Genomic DNA, 22,945 nt, shown 5'->3' with positions numbered 1-22,945 from the left:
CATAGAGACATTACTTGTAAATAAGCAATATAAATAAACAAGACCTGATACGATTTTTACTCCTGAAAGTGAAGGAAAACAGCCAGACACTGAACTCACACACATACTATATTGACACATAAAGCCAGTTTTCAGCAGCCTTAAAGGAAGCTAAATTTGTTGCATTCAATTGTCTCAATGCTTTCAAGGCAAAACACAAAACTGTCTTTGCAGTGTGAGTATGAGAGTCTGTGTTTTGTTTGCTCTCCGACCTCTCGGGGGAATTTTTGCCCGGGACAAACACTTCTGTACAGTTTCCAGACTCACCACCACCAACTGCAAACTTTGATCCTAATGCCTACTGTTTATGATGGGAAATGAAAGAGCTGTGGGGAGAGCAGCAGAATAATCTTTCCAGTTTAAACTGTGGCCTATAGAGAAAAAACTGTGGAAAATCGTTACATTACAGTCCACAGCTACACTGGGAGTTCTTCTCTGTTCTGATTTGGCTTTTGTGTCTTTTGTTGTTGTTGACGAGAACATGGTGGGAGGGATAGTGAAGAGGTTACTGTCAGTCTTTTAGACTGGAATCTGTGAGGTCACAATAAAAAACATAGGTATCAAATATGATACAGCATGTTTATCAAGTAATAATTCACCTGTAAATCCTTGTATTGTATTTCATAATGCACTCTGGATTATGCCATATCACAATGCCAAATACACTGTTTTGGTCATTTAATTAAAGTAATTAAAGGTAGTAAGATAAATTGAGTGAAAATGTATGTTTTTTATGTAAAAAAAGAAAATTCTTGGTTATCATAACCTTTTGTTATATTGCTAATTAATTAATTCATTAATTTAAAAAAAGAAATTCAGAGTAAACAATCAGATGCAAGCACTGCACAGGCAATCACTTCTCCCATGTCTACTGTGGGAAATGTAAAGTCCATCTTTGCCTGAAAAAGGACAGAAACTGTGCTTTTCCTGCCATGAGGCGAAACAAACAGGTTGTAAAAAGGTTGCTGTTTGGGAAAAAATAAGAACCAAACCAACTGAAATGTTCCAAATGTTCCAAAAGCAATGAAAAATCATTAGTTATTGTTTCTAAAATAAACATTGTTGTGATCAATAAATTGACAAATATGCCTGATGTATCAAATGTGATACAAAAAAAATATCATATATGTAAATACAAAAAAAATATTTTATTTTTTTTTGACTAAAGGTCCAATAAACACTTCAATATAAAAAAATCAGAATTTTCTGAATATTATATGATGTGTCAGGCTTTTTAAAGTCTTAAGTCTGAAAAAAACAAAACCTGTTCAGATGGGAGGACTACAATTTATTTAGTAAGAATCCTGTGTCACAAACATGTGTGGAGTTTGAAAAATATGATTTACCAGGAAGGGAAATGTGTTGCAATATGGCAAATGTTGAATCCTGTCTTGTATTGACCTATACTTGACAGGGTTTATCAGGCTCTGCTGCTTTGATTAAAATAATTTAAAATAATTATTTTTTAATTATTCACATTCCACCAGCCTCGTGGAATTGCAATACAACATCACTGAAGTATTCCCTTTCAGGTCTCAAACTGTGAAAGAGTTTGGTAAAACTCTAATCAATCATTTATTTTGACATAGGAACCTTTATCGGCATGCATGTCCACATCCATATGTAATGGTTTTAAGGCCAGCATCTGATTCATGGTAAGTTGTAACAGTTTCCTTTAAAAATGCATTTACAACCTTGGTGAGTATAGGGCAGAATAAAATAGCATATTTTTGTTAAAGGGGAATTCCAACATTTGGAATAAAATTAGATTGTTAATAGAGATGTAGATCTGTTTATTTTCTAGCTTGGATATTGCTCACTTAATATAAACTGTTTGTAGAGGACTGTAAACTATCTTATAAGAAATATGTATACTACTACTACTATTAATAATAATAATAATAATAATAATAATAATAATAATAATAATAATAATGACAATAACTCACTTTCAATCCCACGTGACATAATCGTGCAATTAGTCAAAAGATTACTTTTCCAATAGATGATAATTGGGCTTAATGGCAGAGCAATGAGTGACGAGATAATTGCTTAACAGCCAGTCTAAATAAAAAAGATTGAAATGAGATTCGTGTTCACACATGCGCTCAGACTCGACGACCTTTCACTACAGATGCATTCATAATTTCCCACATATCAGCACCCAGGATTTGAACAGATCACCTATGAGTCATGTTGAAAAAACTTCCTCCACTCCCTCTTTTCCTCACTCCGCCTCATCCCCCCTGAAACCCCACAACAACCATAAAATCTGTTTATGCGGGGTTTCTCTCTCGCAGACGGACAGCACAGCAGCCTCCGTTGGACCAATTAACGGGCCCGTCTGAGCGCAGCCCCGCCGAGCGTGTTTTCCTGGGCGGCCTCTGTTCACTGTGCCAGGACAGTCAGTAGCAACAGCGGGACAAACAGCTCAGGACCGATACTACCACGTTTATAATGGGGTCGTCTGGGGCTCTAGTCTGCTCCATCGCGTTTGTCTTGATTTTACTGAGCTCAGCATCCAATGGTTCGTACTGTTATTTCCCCACTTCTTTTTGTTGGTGTTCTCATGTCAGAAATTGTTGTGTTTGCTTCTTGGCTGACTCCATTTTTGTTCGCTTGTGACTAAGTGCGTTTATTTCGCCTGTGGACCCTCCTGACATTAAACCCATAGCAAACTGACTTTTAGGACTTTTGTATACCTTTACCGTGCATGACTGTTCTTATGTCTCCAGTGATGAAATCTAAGTAATTGCTTACCGAAGTACAACTTTCAGGTAGCCTACTAATGCTTAACTTGAATATTTTTATGTTATGTTATTTCTACTTCACTACATTTCAAAAGCAAATAGGCCTACTTATTGCTCCGTTTATTTCATAGTTACATATACTTTGCAGATTATGATTTTGCATATGAGGTAATAGAATATGATGTATTACAAATTAACTCCACCCCAACCAGCAACATTAATATCATTAAAAGTAATATTGTGAAATAAATATATTGTGTAATATTCAATGATGCAACACTGACAGTATAATGAGTACTTTTACATTTTTCTGATAATACTTCCAAATTTTACAATATTTTAAATGTAGGACTTTTACTTATAATGGAGTGTATTTATACACTGTAATATTGCTGATGTTACTTAGGAATACTTATTCCACCATTGGCTGTCTCTCATAATTAGTACTTTAAGACTTGTATAACTTTGTCTGGCTTTCTGCCTTTCTCTCTTTGTGTGTACAATTTTCCAGATGAGCACGACTGGGAGCAACGTGAGGTCACCTTTGACAAAATTATACAAGGTGCGTGTGTTCACATACTAGTGCAGTATCTCTGCAAGGACCAGTTAGAATTTCAGATGTTCAGAGTGGCATTTGACCCTTCTCTCTTCTTCAAGAAGCTATTTTAAGGGTTAGGACTTCAGTTTGAGATGATGAGAGGTTTAAGGAGCTCTCCACTAATTGTACGCATAAAGTTCAGTTTGCTTGTCACAAGGAATACTACTTAGCTTTTTTAAATGTCTGTTAAATGTCTTCTGTGGCCCTTGAGTGACATACTAAATGACTAGAGATGCCCTTAAGTTTAGGATAAGATTGTAGGTTATGCATGACTATAGTTGATGTACCTGAGGTTAGGTTCAAGTATAGAACATATACAACCTAAGTATGTCTGTTTCTGGTGCCTGTAGACACACAAAAAAATGCTTTTTTGTAAATCATCGTTTTAAAAACCTGTGTCTTTCAGAAATCAAACAACCAGATTCCTCCATGTTGCAGAAAGAGGTGGACTTGGCAGATATTTTTGATCCAAAGGGTACTGTTAATGTTCTTACTTATGACAAAATGACAGAGCTGCATGTCCACATGAAACATTTGTCACATATTGTTTTCTCTTTTTTCATAGCGTTCCCAGAGCTGGTAATGATGTCCCCACCAGAACAGTTTGAAAGCACGATTGACAGAGGTAAGCATCTATTTTTCTATCTATCGATCTATCTGCTTCCTCTTTTCTGTCTTACTCCCCTAAATCCTGTAAAATAAAGCAATTATATAAAGAAAACACATCTACAATAAGTTGCTTTAACACCTGCTAATGCTTTGAAGAATGTGTCCTGCAAAATTGTAAACTTTTCTTATGGTCAATAAATCCCATAAAAAGACAAATATTTTGACACATGATTTTACTGGGCAACATTTTCCTTCATTACAATGACCATTGACATTAGTTTATTTTGATTCAATTCCACATACATTGTCCTGGAGCTGTAAATAATCACTAGAGCACCCAATGTGTATAAATCCACTGCTGAAAATAGTACCAAACAAATGCCCAATATACCCTTCTTTGAATAACTTTTTTTGTAAATTATTGTTTTAAAAACCTGTGTGTTTCAGGGATGGAACAACCAGATTCCTCCATGTTGCAGAAAGAGGTGGACTTGGCAGATATTTTTGATCCAAAGGGTACTTTTAATGTTCTTACTTATTTTCTTCTTCTTGTTTTGACAAAATGACGGAGCTGCATGTCCACATGAAACATTTGTCACATTTTGTTTTCTCTTTTTTCATAGCGTTCCCAGAGCTGGTAATGATGTCCCCACCAGAACAGCTTGAAAGCACCAATGACAGAGGTAAGCATCTATTTTTCTATCTGTTTTTCTATCTATCTATACATCTATACATCCATCTATCTATCTATCTATCTATCTATCTATCTATCTATCTATCTATCTATCTGCTTCCTCTTTTCTGTCTTACTCCCCTAAATCCTGTAAAATAAAGCAGCAATTATATAAAGAAAACACTTGAAAAGTACTGTTTAGTAATATAATCTATAGACCGGGAGTCTTGACACCTAGAGGACGTTCATATCTATGTTCCTCTCTTTCTTCAGAGTTTTCATTAACTTCATCTGTACTACTGTTGTTAAAAGTACCAAATAACAGTATGATTCCTGTATTTTCGTCTAAGGTCGTCCAAGTTTTGTGCCTCGTTCCTTTGGTGGTCCTCCCATTTTGAACTACCCAGTTCAGTTCCCCCTCGGGCGACCGACCTCCGACAATCTCCAAGCCATCTGTCTCAATGGAGAACATCGTCCCACCTACCCAAAGTCTTACTTTCCTGTTTCTAGCTTTAGCCAGCAGAAGCGGAAGGCCAGTGCTGTCAATATGGCCGAGTCCTGGTTTCGCACATGCTGCAAAGGGAACCAGACGTGGGAGAGGGAAGTGACGCTGTGTTGCGCCACACAGGCAGTAAGTTTTCACAACAGCTCCTATAGCCGATTCAGCACTTTCTTACTCTGTATAAATGTAAAATTATGATATGACATCATGTGTCTTCTGGCTCAATTTCGGCTCCTCTTGGTTCATTCCACTTTGTTGATTATGTTTTGGCATCCTCTTCTTATTAGCCTCAACATAATTACTTTCTAAAGAAGCATGATGAGAGACATAGTGAGAGTATGCACTGAGGAGATATAATTTGGTCCCAAACCAAAATGATTTAATGGTAAATATCAAGATACATTGAATGTTATTCACTTAATACCGCATGTGGAGGAAGGCTATCATAGATGTTATAGTATTGCAAACTTTTGTAACATTACATTCATAATAACTTAATTCCTCACACTGTAAAGTAGCAGGCCTTGTGTCATATACTCAAGTCAAGCACTGTATTTTTTGTGCATGTTTTGTATTGCCCAAGCATGAAAAGGGCATGGAACATTCTTCACATTGCTGAGATGATGGTACTTGCATTTTTTAAACATTGTTAAAGGCCTTTGGCGCTCCCGGTTGATAAGTTCATTATATGCAACCCAGCGTGACATATCAGACAGGCCTTGGCATGATCACCAGTGGAGCTGACTGAAGGCAACCAAACAACCTGTCTCAAATTCTTCAGATTTTAAGCATTATCTTATCTTACCTCCCTCTTACGCTGTTTGTTTTCCAGATTTGGTTAAGTGTGTCTAAAGATAATCTACATAATTGCAGGTGGCAAATCACTCAACATGCAGCCTCAGGCATGCAGACATATATAGACTCATATCAGTATCAAAGGATATAATGCATACACCCTGTGTCTGTGTCTGTGTTATTGTTTTGTGCCAACTTCAGTGGGAGCTGTCAGTCCAATCCTTCTGTGAAGACGACGTATCAGTAAAGCATCGTATTTATCACTGCTGCAAACTGAGGGGCAATGACATGCTGAACTGTTTCCAAAATGACGCGCCAAACCCAAACTACGAGGCAACAGAGGAGCTACCGGTACCACCGCTTCCCTCTAAGGATAACTTCAGCTTTGACCCTAACGCTTGCCAGAGGTAGTCTATGCATGGAAAGATGTCAGATGAGCACCAATAAAGATGTTGATATTGACAATCAAGTCTTGGTTAAGTAGCATCACAAAGTTACTATGATATTTCTACATTTCCACCTAACAGTTGCCAAATGGAACTTAATGTAATGTATGCTCTTATTCAGTGGACAAAATTAGTTCCAGCTTTTAATAAGTTGCTTTAACACCTGCTAATGCCTTGAAGAATATGCCCTGCAAAATTGTATACTTTTCTTATGGTCAATTATTTCCATATAAAGACAAACATTTCGACACATTTTTTCCCCCGGAAACTGTTAAAAGTGTAAATGGTTCACACTATTTTACTGGGCAGCATTTTCCTTCATTACAATGACCATTGACATTACTTTATTTTGAGTCAATTCCACATACATTGTCCTGGAGCTGTAAATAATCACTAGAACACCAAATGTGTATAAATCCACAGCTGAAAATAGTACCAAACAAATGCACAATATACCCTTCTTTGAATAACATTTTCTAAAACCTGCTGTGCCCAGTTTCTATTACCATGCCTTCTTTTAACAATATATATTTTTCTGAGCCGTGTTTAAAGAGTTACATCTTCAGTTGGATACGGGTCTGAAAGAGATAGGGTTGGGAAATCAGAAAATATTGTGGTTCTTCAGTTGCCAGCGAGACAATGAAATGTGACCCAGGAGGTCCAGTTGACTGATCCATAAGTTTGAAGGCTTATCAGACACCACAACACAAAATATGTATAATTTTGTTTTAGCTGGAACCATCTGCATTGAGCCAGCTGCATCAGTGTAGTGGTCCTATTCAGATGAATGCAACCTAAGACATTGGTTTGGGTCTTTTCATGGGATTTGATGACAATAAGGTAAATGTAAGGCCAACCTATCCTTTAATGAAACAAAGCATGGAGCACATTGCAAAACACAATTCCTTTGTGCTACATTAAATGCATCCTAGAGGCTGAAGCAGGTCAGGTTTGGCTCTGACCTTATGCCTCATACTTTACAGGACAGTGATGACTTCGCAGGGTGTCAGAGGAAACAGAGGAAAGATAGAGAAGAAACCATCTGCTCCCCAGAAAGTTGACATGAGCTTTCCTCCTGGACGACCCACCGCTGACACAATTGAGACACTGTGTCGCGACCAGAAACAGCGCCCCCTCTATAAAATAAATTGCCTGACAGGTGTTGGGTACGAATGGCTGGCTCGTCAGGCAAAGACCATTAATCGTATAGAAAAGGGATTCAAACACTGCTGCAAAAAGAAGCACGGTGTGCTCAACTGTGCTGATCAGAAGGTACGGTGAAAAAACTAAATACTTACATATTTTGCTTAATTTAATCATTTTTGTTGTCTTCCAATGTCCTTTGTCCTTTTGTATTTTAGTGGCGTGAAGAGCTGAACAAGTATTGTGTTGACAAGAACGGTGGACAGGTGGATTTCCTCTGTTGTTTGGGCGAAGTGTCAATTGATCGATACAACTGTTTCCAAGATGCTTCTCCTGACCCACATTATAACATGACCTCTGCCACTGAAGAGCTCTCACTTCACAACATCTGTGACACTCACAAGATTGTCAAGAAGAAGTAAGACCGAACTTCCGACATCTGTCTGTGTTTTTCCTTCATTCTCTTCCTCTTTCATGTTCTTTTTTTGTTTGGCATTGGTTGGTACAGTTTCCCTTTTCCTTCTTTTTTTCTGTCAAAGAAAACAATTGAATATCTCTTGTGAAGTGTGCTGTCACCACTTATTCACAATGTTCTCTGTGTTATGAGTATTGTCATGGATCGTCACACATGGTCACAATCTGTGCACAATGTAAAGTTAGAAACATAGTAACAATGTCACTGTGCTTTAGGTTCCCTGTTGATTTTCCGCTCAAGAGATTTGTGAACCGATGCTGCCCCCTCTCTGAAGAATCCAAGACTGCATGTTTTAAGCGGGAGGTGAGTTAAGAAGGAAGTGAGTCTGTACAAAAATCTAGGTGGACAAATCAGAAGACAAAGTTTGGGCTGGGAAAATTTAAAATGGAATATTTGAAAATGAAAGTTTAGGAGCTATTGCTTTTAACCCAATATTCAGATTTTGTAATGCTATTACTCATATGTTTGTCATCTTGTTCTTTCTCCATGAAATCAGCTTCAGGAAATAGCACAGGAGTGTTCTTCTCTTTTAATTACCCATCACTGTTGCCGCATATCTTCACAAACATCTACACAGTGTTTCTCCAAAAAGATCATGGATGCCATCGCCAAAGCAACCACCGTCTTACGCCAAAAGAAGAAGAAGAGGTGCCCTCTCTCCTAAACACTTATGATCTTTTGCTGCTGACCCTACTGGCACTGGGCATTTCAGGGGAACGACAAGCTAGCAGCATAGTTGACCTCAGATCACTGAAAAGGAACAATTAGAGGTCTGTACGAAAATGTGGTACAAATTCTAGCTTTATATGCTTCTGACTGCCAATGTTGTTTGCTTTTTTTTTTACATCTGAGATCACATTAGAAACATTGTTATCACAAGAACACATTTATAGTGAAACAAAAATATAGTTAATGCTTAGTTTGTAAAACAGACTGTTGTCTGTGTCACTTGACCACTCTTTCTTATAGGCTGCTCTTTATATATTTGATTATGAATGCATTTTATTGATTCAGTTGAAGCTGCAAGATCAGTTATCTTCTTCGTATATGTTTTGTGGTGGTCATATCTACCACAGTTCTAATAAAAACGTTTTTAAATGTACCTGCTGTGTGGTTTACTTTCTTCTTACATGCAAGGCTTACGTTGTTCGTTTAAGCATGCACTGGTGTGCCCGGTAGGCTACAATGAGTTGACATGTTAATTAAACATCAACATTTTTTGGGAAGCAAATGTTAATGTGTTGAACACAAATAAGTTAATGAAATATGTAATGCAAGGGCATCTATTAGGTGGACATTTGAAAGATGTTTTAACAGAAGTCAAAATATCACTTGGACAAATTTCCACAAATAACAAACCATGATTTAGCTTATTCTTTGTGTTTTATGTACATTTTCTTATGGTCATTCATACAATATGTTTTAATATTGTGTTCTTAACATTGCAACTCATAATTTTTAAGGTCTGCCTAGTGACATTAAATTATTTTGGTTTGATGATATTTCACATAAACAACATACAGGTAACACAGATTCAATCCAGCATAGTACAATGACATGGAAAGACAGACTAAAAATATAAAGGTATAAATTACACACAATGTAACTCAAACAAGCTAGTATGGATACAACTGAAGAGTAACACAGAATAAACACATTTTAAATCATAGTCCAGCTTCTTTGGTAAGATTATTAATTAAATAGTTAAAACATATCACATTGTAAATAAATTATTAAAAACTACTGGGATACGATCGCCTATTTTATGCCTGTTATTCTATACTTATAAAGTTTGGTGTAAATAAATGATTATTTGTAGTATTACAGTAAAACTGAAACTGAAACTGTTCCATTTGCGTCCACTGGGGGGCGCTGTCGTGCAGCTGCGACACGAGCATCAGAACTCAACTGTCTGGGATGAGAACAGGGTAATCGTAATGGCGACTGCTGGAACAGCAGACTGTGGATCAACAGCCCCGACAGGTATCTAAATGATAAATCTTCCTCCTTTGTTGTCTTACAACGAACGTACAAACATAACTATTTGACATTTTGTCGCGATGATAATGGCTTGACTCGGTGACTGGCTTTCTCACGTCCCCGGTTAGCCAGTTAGCTAATTAGCATCGAGGCTTTCAAACCTAACAAATGAATCAGGCGATGGCTAGCTTGTTTAGCTGCCTTGTTGATGAACCTTAGCTGGTGTAGGTATTAATCACTTTAGTTAGCTAGCCGCCAATATATATCAAATTATATATTGGTATGAATAACTTAGTAAAGAAATAAGTCCCGGACCACGTTGGCAAGCCGGTAATTCGGTTGTAGTTTCTATGCTAATGAGTTAGCCGGAGGAGGATGATATGAGCTCTAATAGATAACGGTCCATTGTTTCCTAAATATGGGGCGCGTTAAGTGGCTGCTGTTTGAATTGGGTCTTTACATCTATAGAAACTAGCGTTACACTGTTATCCCCTAGTCGTCCTAATACCCCTCCTCTTTCTCTGTCTGTCCAGGTTTGTGGAAAAGCTAGCAGACAAATCCATTTTCCATTTTGTACCTCCAACACAAGCACCATGTCAGTTAGTTAACTTTCCAAAGTTTCACAGTCGAGGTAATTTGTTATCAAAGCTATTATTGATCTTATTGATTTCCTACAATCTTTAAACCAATTACACAGGTTTGTCGTCCGTATCTAGTTAATAAACAGGCTTAAACCATTCTGCTATCCTTATTCAGCTGATCTAGGATCTCTAATTTCAGATCCCAGTATGGTGAGTCGCTCATGAACTGGTCTGTCTCAGTTTTCAGTGCCCACACAGACACTGATGGGTGGTGGTGCTTTCAGATTTGTCTTATATTGTAGACAGGACGGCTAATGGAGAGGTTGCATCTTGCTAATCCATTAAGTTGTGTGCCACTTATTAGCTTCGCTGTGTACAGAGGAGTTTCTCTGCCTTTGGTAACCACCCAGTCTGAATCAGTGAATAAAAATAGTGACTCTCGCATGGCAGAGAACCTGAGTCTACAAATACAAGATACAGCGATCTGTCAACTAAACACACACACACACACACACACACACACACACACACACACACACACACACACAGTTGAGTGACAGTAACATAATGTGGTATCTGGAATACTAGCCCGTATTGGCCTTGTTTTCTCATCGGGGAAAGAACCAGTATATTTATGGAGTCTTCATAGGCAGTAAATGATGTTAGGGAGAGTGAGCGTGTCCCATATTATTGCCTTGTGTAGGCTGCAGGCTACAAGTCAATGGAGCTGGCAGGGAGTTGTTTAGTATACAGAGAGGAACAGATGGTTTGCCTATTGTTGTAAGGCCTGTCACTGACGAGCTAAAGTCATTCTTAAGTAATTGGGTTGAGTTGGGTAATTCCTACCCAGAGAGAGAGCGAGAGAGAGAGTTTTTATCTAGTGCAAATTTGTCTCTTGAAAACAAATGTCAATGTGATGAAATGAGTAATGCGGTTGATGATTATTCTCATTATCGGTTAATCCGCTAATTATTTAGCAGATTAGTCAATCAGTTAATTGATTGATTATACATCAATCAATTAACTGTTTTGTCTTTAAGATGGCAGAAAATAATAAAAGATAGCCCAAGGCATCGTTTTGTTTTTGGACCAAAAGATATGAATTCTCATATTTATGAAGCTTGAGCAGACTAAAAATGTCAAAGATTATTTGTATAATTTCTCAATCATTTTCTTTGAATTGATGGGTCATTTCAACTCTACATGAACCACATTTTCTCGTACCCATACACAGTCAGTAAACGTGTTCAGTGTTACTTCTTGACTAGGTTAAGCCATTGAGGCTGACCGTTTCCTACTCCACAGATATTAGGACTCAGTTCTGGAGGAGAGCGTTTCAGCGAGGTACTCGCATGGGTGTGTGTGAGTGTTTCTTTGTGAGTGAGCAGAAACTGCATGAGTAGTAATGATATAGTGTGATGTTTTACATAATGAGAGAGGGAACGTGGACAGAATGATGCTCATTGTTTCCCGGAGGATTGCCATGTGTTAACTGAGAAGACATGCATGGCATTCAGTGAGTCTGCCTTATTATTAACACGCCCACCTTTCTTGGGTTGAAGTGTCCACTATTGTGCTTATTCTGGAAATTAATTTGCTGGGCGTAGCTTAATTTCCACACACAGGATTGTTATTGCAGGTGTGTAATCTTCCCAACATCCTTTTTTTTTGTGTATATTGACCTATGGCACTGCAGTATTGAAGTACATGTTGCCATTGGTTACAGGCTAGAGGTGCTTGCAGAGTGGGCGAGTTTAAACAACAAGTTTATATAAAGGGAATCATGTTGAGTGTGTACCTTTTCTTGCAAAACTACTGTGTGCTGTGGTTGATATCATGCTTACCCAAGAGGATGCAAAAAATGCAAAGTTACTGTGAGATGCTACAAAATGAGTTATACGTTGTAGTTTTGTGGAAGGAGGTTGTGAAGACACACATCTTCTTCAGGGACCAGATGAATCTGGAGCAGCCAGCTCAGGGGAGAAGTAGTTCCACTTCACGTAGAGCTGGTGTATCGAGGGCAGCAGTCGGGCAAGTTACTGTGGCCATATTTAGGTCGGGGCTCATCCTTGGCCTCATAGTCATCAGACAGTACTGGAAATAGCCCTGCTAATTAACCAGCAGAGGGTTTCTTAAACAATCATTAACAAATTTTTCCATTTTAATAGCTGTCAACGTAATATGTTTTCAAATATCTGCAAGCATCAAATTTACACTGACTGCATGGGTTGACATTTAGGCTTGTATGGGTTTCACGAAGTTGAGTCTGAACGAGAACTAGCGGTTCCTTAAGGCTTCAGTGTTTTTCCTTTTCGGTTCTCAAGATTCAGTGTGTTTCTCACATTGTAAATCCCACTTTAACTTGTTTTTCTGTCTTAAGGAACCAGTGGCATCCGAAGAATGGCCCCTTCAGAGGTAAGCATGTCAGAAATGTTGTCAATAAAAGATTACAACTGAACGTCAATTTCTTTGGTACTTATTTAATTGCAGTAGACTCAAAGGTATCAGTCACACATAAATGGAGCCAGACCAACTGACATTGCTTTCGCTCCCTACTTCCTCCACACAAGTTGAGAGTTCAGCAATGTCTCAGGATAAGGTTGTCATGTGAAGATGTTTACATACAGCTTGCTCTTTGTCTTCTGTGTTCACAAACACACACGCTAGACCATATTTTCATTTTTTCTCTCCGTCCGTCTCCTCAGCTGCCGGGTTCTTCAGGCACAACTCAGAGTATGAAGAAGACCATCGGACACCGGGGGGTTGAGACCACCACAGGAGAGACCACCTATAAAAAGGTTAGAACAGGGTGGGGGTTGGTGACACCAGCACTAAGCAGCATTGATGAAAAGTGTAAAAAATAAATAAAAAAGTATAGTCTAAAATTAGTGTGGGGATTCCTCTCACTCGATGTCCCAAAAATAGTGAAAAACAGCAAGGTCAAATATTGTTTGTTCCAGTGCTTACGGCCTTTTCCCCTCTGACCCCTCTAGACCACGTCATCTGCCCTAAAAGGTGCCATCCAGTTGGGCATCACTCACACAGTTGGCAGCTTAAGCCAAAAGGCGGAGAGGGATGTTCTCATGCAGGACTTCGTGGTGGTCGAAAGCATCTTCTTTCCCAGGTTGATAACTGAAGTTGTAGTCGAAAAAACATTGTGAATTTGTGGTTTTTGATTTCATGTAGTTTTATTGCCTTTGGGTCTCTTTCTCGTGTGTTTTCAGTGAAGGCAGTAACCTGACTCCTGCTCACCACTACAGTGACTTTCGCTTTAAGACCTACGCTCCTATTGCCTTTCGTTACTTCAGAGAGCTCTTTGGCATTCGGCCAGATGACTACCTGGTCAGTACTTACACCAAACACGCACTGCCATGTTTACGATGTTTTTTTTTTTTTTAATCACTGTTCCAATCTTTCTTTTGTAGAATGGTTTAGTTCAGAGGGTTAAACCTGTGCCTCCTTCTAAGGATGAACACTGTCACCTAAAGTGTGAGGCTCCCAGTTTTGCCAATCCAGTAATGCCTGCAATTAGGCATGTGCATCTTTCCCTCTCAAGACGATTCAATATGTATCTTGGTCTGTATCAATTTAGCCATACTTAAGACTTTTGTTTCGATTTTCCAAAGCCGTATCGGTTAATCTTCACACCCCTATCTGCGATAATTTGTTTTCAAATGCCCCATCAGCGCCAACACATGGCCACAAATTGTTGACACAGTGATAGCTCTCTGTCATCACAGGTCTGAGTACAGCCTTTATCCAAATACTTTTTTGTCATATTTTCTGCTTTTGGTTTTTTTCACTTGATTCTTTCAAAGCTGGCTGTTTAGTAATATCAGAATTTCACACTCCCACTGATTAGAAATCACTCTCTGTGGTCTAACTATGCCAACAAAGTAACTTAAGCAATCAAGAGTCGCTGTCAGAAGTCTGTTGTTGTTAGTATGAAGTGGCCTATAGGTAGTACCATTAAAAGTATTTTAAACAGTCATTTAAAAAAATACTCAACTTCCCGTTAAGAACCACTGGTTTAGTTAAATTAGAGCTGTGGATATGCCAACATATTTGCTTTGTTTCAATTGTATACTAATGCAGACTCCGCTTCTTCTTGAAGTATTCTCTGTGTAACGAGCCACTGATCGAGTTGTCTAACCCCGGAGCCAGCGGGTCCCTCTTCTATGTCTCCAGTGATGACGAGTTCATCATCAAGACTGTTCAACACAAAGAGGCAGAGTTCCTCCAGAAACTCCTGCCTGGATACTTCATGGTGAGCCTTGAGTGATCATTTTGCATGTTCAATATGAATGAATTTCATTGCATCAACTATAGCTATTATGAGAGTGAGACTACTAATCATTTATTTTAAATTGAAGTGTGTCATATATCTGTTTACTTATTCCTACTGCCTTCCAGAACATAAACCAAAACAAGCGCACCCTGCTGCCCAAGTTCTACGGACTGTATTGCGTTCAGGCAGGAGGCAAGAATATCCGCATTGTAGTGATGAACAATCTTCTGCCTCGGAACATCCCCATGCACCTCAAATACGACCTCAAGGGCTCCACCTATAAGAGACGAGCGTCCCCTAAGGAGAGGGAAAAGGCTGTTCCCATTCACAAAGACCTGGACTTTATCCAGGACTTGCCTGACGGTCTGCTGCTGGAAGCAGACAACTACAATGCCCTGTGCAAGACTATTCAGAGGGACTGTTTGGTGAGTCACAGAGACACTTGTTTCTCATTGACGTGCTTTTTATTCAAGCCTCTCAGCCCACATGGGATTACAGGACATGCATTGTTACAATATGCGCAAGTGTAAAATCCTAAACAAGCTCAGATTGTACACCATCAGAATACTTTATCATTGTGCCTTCACAAAAAAAATACTGTATTTTATTTTGTCAAATAGATGCTTAGAATCTGACTTTCTGAACATAAAAGTTTTCATTATCAATTCGCAAAACAAAGCTGTTTTAGATCCAGTTATTTTATGAATATGTTTTATCCTGTGGGAATTTCAAAATATCTCTTTCCATTAGAGGCTAATCTGTCTTTGTGGTCACTGTTACTATGCTTCTCCAACCCACTTAAATTTACGCTACAGTGGTATAAATTGACTTCTCACCACACATTTTTTATCTTCTCTGGTATCTCAACTCTGTCAACTCTGTGTAGATTGTTATTTCCATTGTGTCTCTACAACTGTGCAGGTCCATTTATTGTATCTCTATGTCTTATGTAGCTCTTGCAGAGTTTCAAGATCATGGATTACAGTCTGTTGATGAGCATTCACAACATGGACCAGGCCAGTCGAGAGCGAGAACGGAGCGGCGGAAACTCGGGTGACAGTGGGGGGTCGGAGGGAGCAGTGACCCCAGATCAGCGCCGGCCACAAATTCAGAAAAGTCTGTACTGTACAGCCATGGAGTCCATTCAGGGGGAGGCTCGGGGGAAGGGAGCTTTGGATTCAGAAGATCAGTGAGTCTTAATGCTTAGCTGAATTTGAACCAGTGTTTGTCTGTAGTGTGTTGTCATTTGTGACTGGGATATGACAACTTAATGATCCGCTGTTGTTTCTCTGGCCTTCTCCTTTCAGCATGGGCGGCATTCCATCCCGTAATACTAAAGGAGAGAGGCTGCTGATCTACATCGGCATCATTGACATTCTCCAGTCCTACAGGTTTGTTCAGAGCAGCCGAATCAGTTCTTTGTTTGAACATTTGTTCTTAATTCCCGAACAAGCTTCTCACCTACACCCATTTATGTAACTCCCAGTAATTAGTGTCATCATGTCTTATTATTTAGGTTTATTAAGAAGTTGGAGCACTCCTGGAAGGCCTTGGTCCATGATGGGGTAAGCGCCTACACACTAAATGTTCTATAAAGCTAAACAGTGTTGTTAAGCAGAGAAACTGAGCAGAATGACAAAGAGTACTATATATATATATATATATATATATATATATATATATATATATATATATATATATATATATATATATATATATCATTCCTGACTATAATTGCTATAAACAATGCAGAACTGGAACGGTTAGTCAATTAATTGATTAGTCGATTGACAGAAAAATAATTGGCCGCAATTTTGCTAAGTGATTGATAAAAGACCTTTTAAAGATGTTACTTTGGGCGTCAAGAAATTATACAATTCCACTATAGTTATAACTAGTTTACTTGAACAATTGAATGGAATAGACAGACAGACTTAATTGTCAACAAACATAAAAATAAGTAGTAGTAGTAGTAGTTGTTTTTGACTGCATTTAGACTTGAAGATCTCATGGCTCCGTTTCTGTTTTACCACTTTAGGACACAGTTTCAGTTCACAGACCTGGCTTCTATGCAGATCGTTTTCAGCAATTCATGTGCAACACAGCGTTCAAGAAAATTCCACGTAAGTATGCATATATGTGTATTTTCAAATGCACTGAAGTTAATTGCCTGGATAGAAATCCCAGGGGTGAAAACTCTAGGTATCCGTATTGATCGTTTATGTCCTCCATCTTCTGCAGTAAAACCATCTCCATCTAAGAAGAGTCGTGGCGGAGGTCAGGGAGGTCTTAGGAGGGCCCCCACCCTGGGAGCTCCACCCCCGCTCTCCCACTCAACAGGACAGTCAGCTGTTGACGGCAGACTAGTCTACCACAGCCACTTTAAAAGCACAGATTCAGAGGCAGACAGTGGTGAGAACTGAGACGTTCCAAGCAATGTGACAAGAACATCAAGTAGATCTATTGTTGTCTGAGATACTGGTGTTGACAGTTGGTTACTTTATTCTCAGGTGTGCAGTCGGGCAGACCAGATCTTGTTCCGAGGACCCCTCCGCTGGGAGAAAACCCTTCTGACTATGAGGCCAACCTGTCCACCTCGTCACTTGGCAGCACAGGAGTCGCCTCCACCTCTCCTCCCCTACGGTAAAGCGTCACCAAGTTAATAATGTGTGACTGTGACAAAGTGGAGAGCAGGGCTGCCTTTCAATCAGAGGGTCGGCGGTTCGATCCCCGGCTCCTGCTCCACTAGTCTCATGTCAATGTGTCCTTGAGCAAGACACTTAACCCCAAAATTGCTCCCGTAGCTGCGTCTACGGTGTGTAGATAGATACTGAATTGTAAGTCGCTTTGGATAAAAGCGTCTGCTAAATGACCATAATGTAATGTAATGTGACTGTATCCTTCCACCTTACTTTCACGCTCTCTTTTAATTGTCTTTGCTCTGACTATTTTCCCGTAGGTCTGTCGGGGTGGAGGTGCACAAATCGGCAAACACAGAGCTTGACCATCAAAGGTACAGAAGGCAATGATGGGTCATAAAATTACAGCCACATTTTTTTGTGTTTGTTTTGCATTAATTCCTATTTCTCTTTTCCAGTCTGGAGGCAGAAGGGGCGGTCGATAATTCAGGCAACCTGTCTGGAAACGAAGATGTAATTTCACTCTCTGACATCATCCCTGAGACCAACATCTGTTTTGTAAGTCTAAACGTTGAAATCTTACATACGATAATGCAGATTATTTCTGACCTTATTTTCAATTGGGAAGTATTAGTTGTACATTTCCTGGTATTGACGTTAGTTTCATCTTCACAGTAGAAAATAGATATTTGAAGACGAGACGTTTCTGGACGAGCCGAGGTGGGCGGAAGTAAGGATAAAGAGAGTGAAAGTCACCCATCCACCACGGACCCTCCGTTGCACCTCTGTGGTTTTCTCACCCATACAGTAAATACAAGCAGCGAGGTGCAATGGAGGTTGTGACAATGAAGAAAATAGTCACGGGGAAGATCAAGAAGAAGATGATATGCGGAAGGCTTTTGCTTTCCCAGCCATCGACATCCCAAAGTCCAGTTGTCTTTATATACACCTGGACAAAAAAAAAGACTAATGGCCCTGAATTTACAGCTCTTCTCTAATCTCAAAAAAACATTTTACTTCACGTTCACACAATGAAGGATGCTTCAAAGACACTAAATAATTAGTTGTATATTGTTAAAAGCCCCAGTCCCCAGTGGATGGTGAAGGCAGTCACGTTATCCACAAAGGGACGTCATTGTGTTTCGCAGCATGAAGCGATTGTGAGACGGCACAGACGGCGTTTCAGCGGGAACGCACCCACTTAAGAGGCATGGCCTGCATTTGTAGGAGTGAATATTTGCCTCTTGTGTTCATGCGGAGTCTTAAGTGGGTTCACATTTCCATGATTCACACGGAAGTGTTCCCGTTACCACACCTCCATTTCCCCCCTCGTCACTCATGAGCAGGGGCGCTCTGAGCTATCAACACTTGCTGCTGTTGACTCTGCAATCATGTATGCATTTCTTTTTACTGATTGTGGATGTACAGTTTAAATTGGATTTTGATACAGCAGAGGAATGGGTTCAACCAGACCTATACGGCCATTTTGTTTTATGTTCTAAGTTATTCTGCTGGAAGCCACAGTGGTGCTGCAAAAGCTCCAACGGGATCTTGCCACTGCTGAATGTACACTACAATGTTTTTCTTGTCTTATTAACATGGCCGAACACATTTGTACAACCCTGAAAATCTCCCCCTCTGATGTGACCATATGTGCTATAAATATATACAGAGAGAAGAGCTTTCGACAGCATTGCTGGCCAGTAGATGCTGTTAAATGAAGTCACGGTATTAAGCTCGTAGAATATTAATAATTTCCAGCTAAGCTACTGTCATTCGTCTGTCATGTCTGTGCCTTTTACATTTTTGTCCCTTCCCTAACATGTGATGTATAACTGACATTTTGTATAGGTTAGTGTTATAGTCACACAGAGAAACCTGCCTTATCACTACAGCTGAAGTTGTCAAACTGCCATTTATATGTCTGGATCAACAATCAGGGCTTAATAAGAATTTCAGATTTTAATACAACACATTTTGGTTATGTGTATGCTGAGTGCTCAGTTGCTGTGTTTCATCGGCTCAGATAATCCTGTTAACTCTCCGGATGTCAGACAGTAAGGATGTCTGTCTCTTCATTATTCATTTCTGCTGGTTACAGAAATGACTCCTGACAAACATCTGCTCTTGGACCAATTGACCATGTGTATAACTGCTATTTGTGTTTTTTTATATGTAGTCTATCTCAGCTTTTACTTGGCTGCTTGTAACAATTGTGCTTTGTTTTCACAAAAAGTTTTTTGTGTTTATGATGTGGTTATTTAAGGCACTAAACAAGCTACAGAAAGCTTTTTACCCCACAAGGTGTTTCTAATACAGAAATTCGAATCACTACAAAGTGACTGTAGCAACTCTCAAGATCTTAGACATCATCTCATTTAAGGTATTACTATTTATGTGTTGTAGGCACATTTGGTCAATGCAGCAGAGAGGGAGAAGGGGAAATGTGAGTTGTGAATATAGAAGAGAGGAAAACTACTCGTGTTAAGATGAGGAATTAGGACTGAGTTTTTTGTATCATAAGCCAGTCGTGGCACCAAAGAAAAGAGTGGGGAGCTCCTGCGATGGTTCAGGATCCAGTGCAGTTGACATGAAAATGAAATCAGACACTCCTTGATCCCTGCTTGGACTGATATGTTGTACATGGTAATAACACTGGGTTGACCTGTGTTTTAAGGATTTATTTTTAAACTGGATGTTTGTTTGTTTTGCTAAATAATTTCTCGTCTGATAGGCTGTATCTGACATCAATTTATTGTTTCTTTATCAAAGAATCCGTTTACTTTTTGGCCTGAGACATTTCAAGATTTAACTCCACATTCCTGTGAAATTCAGTTTAAATTTACTGCAATTGTGGTATCCCTTTGTGTAATTAGGATGATGTACTTGAAATGTATTGTTTCTGATAATATGCTGAAGTGTAATATGTTGATTATTTCAAACAGGTCAATTTAAAGTTGTGTTTAGTTGGTTGACAGTCAGACGGCCACCAAAGAAAAAACTCCAGAAAATTCTTTCTCATTAGAAAAATCCAGATTATGTTTTGTGTCCCCTTGTTTTTGAGGTTTTATGTAGTTTTCTTTTGTTTGATGGGTGGTACTATGTAATTGCCGAATGCAGACCAGTTCTGTCGCAGTTATGTACTTCACCATGGCACAATAGAAACATCCTACGGTGCTTAAAGGGCGGTGCACTCAGTGTAGACACTACAAGATATTTGAAGTAATGCAATATATATACGAACCACAAACTCTGCGACATTTCAGTGCTAAGAAGTATATTTATTAATATGATTGCTGCAGGCTGGAATGATAAGTTGTATCATGTACCTTTTAGATGATTGTACCTTTACTGTATACTGACTGAATGATGTCTGAAACTTTATAGCGTGTATCGCCTATGAAGGGGGACTATTCACAATTTCACTTTTTATATTTGAAGGTTCAGATTGTAATATGGATATATTCGCTCCACAATGATTCTGGGTTGTTAATCTCCCAAACTTTTTCTACATGAATGTTTCTCAAGGCTTACGAGCCAACATTGCTGGTTGTCCTATAATGCTTCAATTACTATATTTTTACTGTGTATAAAATGTGTATATGTACATAGGAGTCACGGAAATGCCTTCTCATGCAATATGTGCTGCCTGTCCCTCCTGCCATGTTTCAGTTATGTGGTGGTGATGTTTTCATGTTTGATTTTAAAGGATTAAACATATTTTCTAAATCTTTGTTTTGGTCCATTTTTTTATGTGTTATCCAACTACAGGTTTGTGACTAATAGTGCATGTTTACTAAAAGGACTACCATCTTTTAAGTATCTGAAGAGACTTAAATCATCTCTACAGAGTATAATGCATTTGATTTGCGTTTTTGTCTCATGATTAATTCAATGTCTTACGCTCTGTTAAATAAATTTAGACTCCCCTTCCACCAAAACCTGCCTTGATTTCATATTCCAGAGCTCTTCAGTTGAACACATTGTCTGGAGTTAAGTATGTCATCCATATAGCGTTTGATATCAGCAGTGGGGTTGATGTAGTCCGACATGTGGACCAAAGTAATCGTTATCGATGAATAATTGATTCTCATCCAAACCCCCGCCAAAGGACTCCTGCTCTTGGCCCAGGATGCTGATGGGTGCTCCAGTAATGGGCCCGGATTGGATGAACCTCTTGATGGTCGCCTTGCAGTCCACCCACAGCTGAGCCAACATATTGTAAGAGCGCCAGGTGGTGCACAAAGAGTGCCAGGTGTTTGGAGCAAATAGCAGCATCAGGAAGTCTGTACCCCTTGCAGAGCATGCATTCTTATGACATTCTCTGAATTGATCAACATTATAGAGCACAAAGTCATCGCTGTGCGTGGGTGTAGACAAAGAGAAGAGCCCATTGCTCCTGGTGAGATCTGTTTCGAATCTGAACAGATGTGCCAGCTGTGACAAACTGGGGCAAACAGTTCTTCAAACATTAAAATGAATAAATGCTTTCTTATGACAAAACCAGTCACCAGAGACAGCAGGTCACAGAGCTGAATTTGGTTTGAGATGTCAGGAATTTCATATGATATATGTATATTGGTCTAATTGGGGAAGACAAAGACTTTGCTTGATAAATCTGCAAAGGTTGAAAAGCTAACCTAACATTATTTCAGAGGAGGAGAGTGAGCATGAATATGGACTACATGAACTAAAATGTTCAGTGATTGAGACAAACATAAGTATTTAAGAGATGTGATTTAACTGCTACTGTGTGAACACAAACTTCTTCACAAAGCTTTGTTCTTTGACAAAAGGTTGACAGACCTTGGGGTGCTACTCAACATGTTGCAAAGTTTCTCCATCTGAGATTTCAAAAAGTCAATATTTTTGTTGACCTATTAGTTAAAATAGTTAACAGTTTTACTTGTGTTTCAAGTACTATATGTTTTTACTTTTTCTTTTTTTTTTACAAAGGGAAGTGCATTTAGACACTTTTTTTTCTTCCAGCAACCAATCAGTAAATGCCACTTCATTAAATTGGTTATTTGTACTATGACAGTGAATTCAAACAAATCAACAAAAACCATAACGGATCACAGGTATCTAGCAAATAACTTAAAAATTAATGAGAAAAATATTAGGTTTGAAGAAAAAAGAAATAAAGCATCAGTAAAATCCCTAGTTTTGAAGAAGGGGGAACTATTAGATCTAAGATGTTTGGATTATCCGTTACCTTGTGACCTAGCCGTGTCAGCTTCTTGTCCTGGATGCCCCAGTTTCAGGATGTCTGACCTCAAGGGGGAACTTTTTGGGTCTGTAGGGGCAAACTATGTCTTAATGTGACACTTGCATGATTATTTTTTTACCTACAAAAGAAGCAGTTTTTTCTATCACAGGGCACCTACATTATTGCTCACATGTACACTCCTGTGATAGCACTGAGTT

General features: G+C 39.0%; 2 protein-coding genes and 1 pseudogene across 3 annotated transcripts; 2 read left to right on the top strand and 1 right to left on the bottom strand.

The window, feature by feature from the left end:
* The first annotated feature begins 2,326 nt into the window (after positions 1–2,326).
* On the top strand, positions 2,327–9,132 carry ecm1b (extracellular matrix protein 1b). The gene is made up of 12 exons (XM_068735926.1): positions 2,327–2,566; positions 3,301–3,351; positions 3,794–3,862; positions 3,953–4,012; positions 4,444–4,512; positions 4,620–4,679; positions 5,020–5,300; positions 6,168–6,373; positions 7,396–7,684; positions 7,774–7,973; positions 8,246–8,333; positions 8,527–9,132. Exons 1-12 carry the CDS (start codon positions 2,497–2,499, stop codon positions 8,692–8,694), a joined length of 1,611 nt encoding a protein of 536 aa, XP_068592027.1. The 5' UTR covers positions 2,327–2,496; the 3' UTR covers positions 8,695–9,132.
* An 815-nt stretch (positions 9,133–9,947) lies between these two features.
* On the top strand, positions 9,948–21,247 carry pip5k1ab (phosphatidylinositol-4-phosphate 5-kinase, type I, alpha, b). 2 transcript variants are annotated; one of them, XM_068735815.1, is made up of 16 exons: positions 9,948–10,013; positions 12,972–13,006; positions 13,297–13,389; positions 13,585–13,715; positions 13,816–13,933; positions 14,706–14,858; positions 15,005–15,304; positions 15,833–16,068; positions 16,187–16,270; positions 16,396–16,444; positions 16,918–17,002; positions 17,121–17,291; positions 17,390–17,522; positions 17,839–17,892; positions 17,977–18,076; positions 18,197–21,247. In XM_068735815.1, exons 1-16 carry the CDS (start codon positions 9,968–9,970, stop codon positions 18,209–18,211), a joined length of 1,803 nt encoding a protein of 600 aa, XP_068591916.1. In that variant the 5' UTR covers positions 9,948–9,967; the 3' UTR covers positions 18,212–21,247. The 2 variants fall into 2 exon arrangements, with proteins under 2 accessions (XP_068591916.1, XP_068591917.1); XM_068735816.1 differs by having other exon boundaries at positions 18,194–21,247.
* Positions 21,248–21,437: 190 nt separating this feature from the next.
* LOC137891046 (C-reactive protein-like) lies at positions 21,438–22,344 on the bottom strand (annotated as a pseudogene).
* Positions 22,345–22,945: the final 601 nt, after the last annotated feature.

The sequence above is a fragment of the Cebidichthys violaceus genome, unplaced genomic scaffold (genome assembly GCF_023349555.1).
Source record: "Cebidichthys violaceus isolate CVI_PGR_0920_01 unplaced genomic scaffold, fCebVio1.0.p SCAF_7, whole genome shotgun sequence".
NCBI classification, from domain to species: Eukaryota; Metazoa; Chordata; class Actinopteri; order Perciformes; family Stichaeidae; genus Cebidichthys; species Cebidichthys violaceus.
This window is presented reverse-complemented; position numbering and strand designations above follow the sequence as displayed.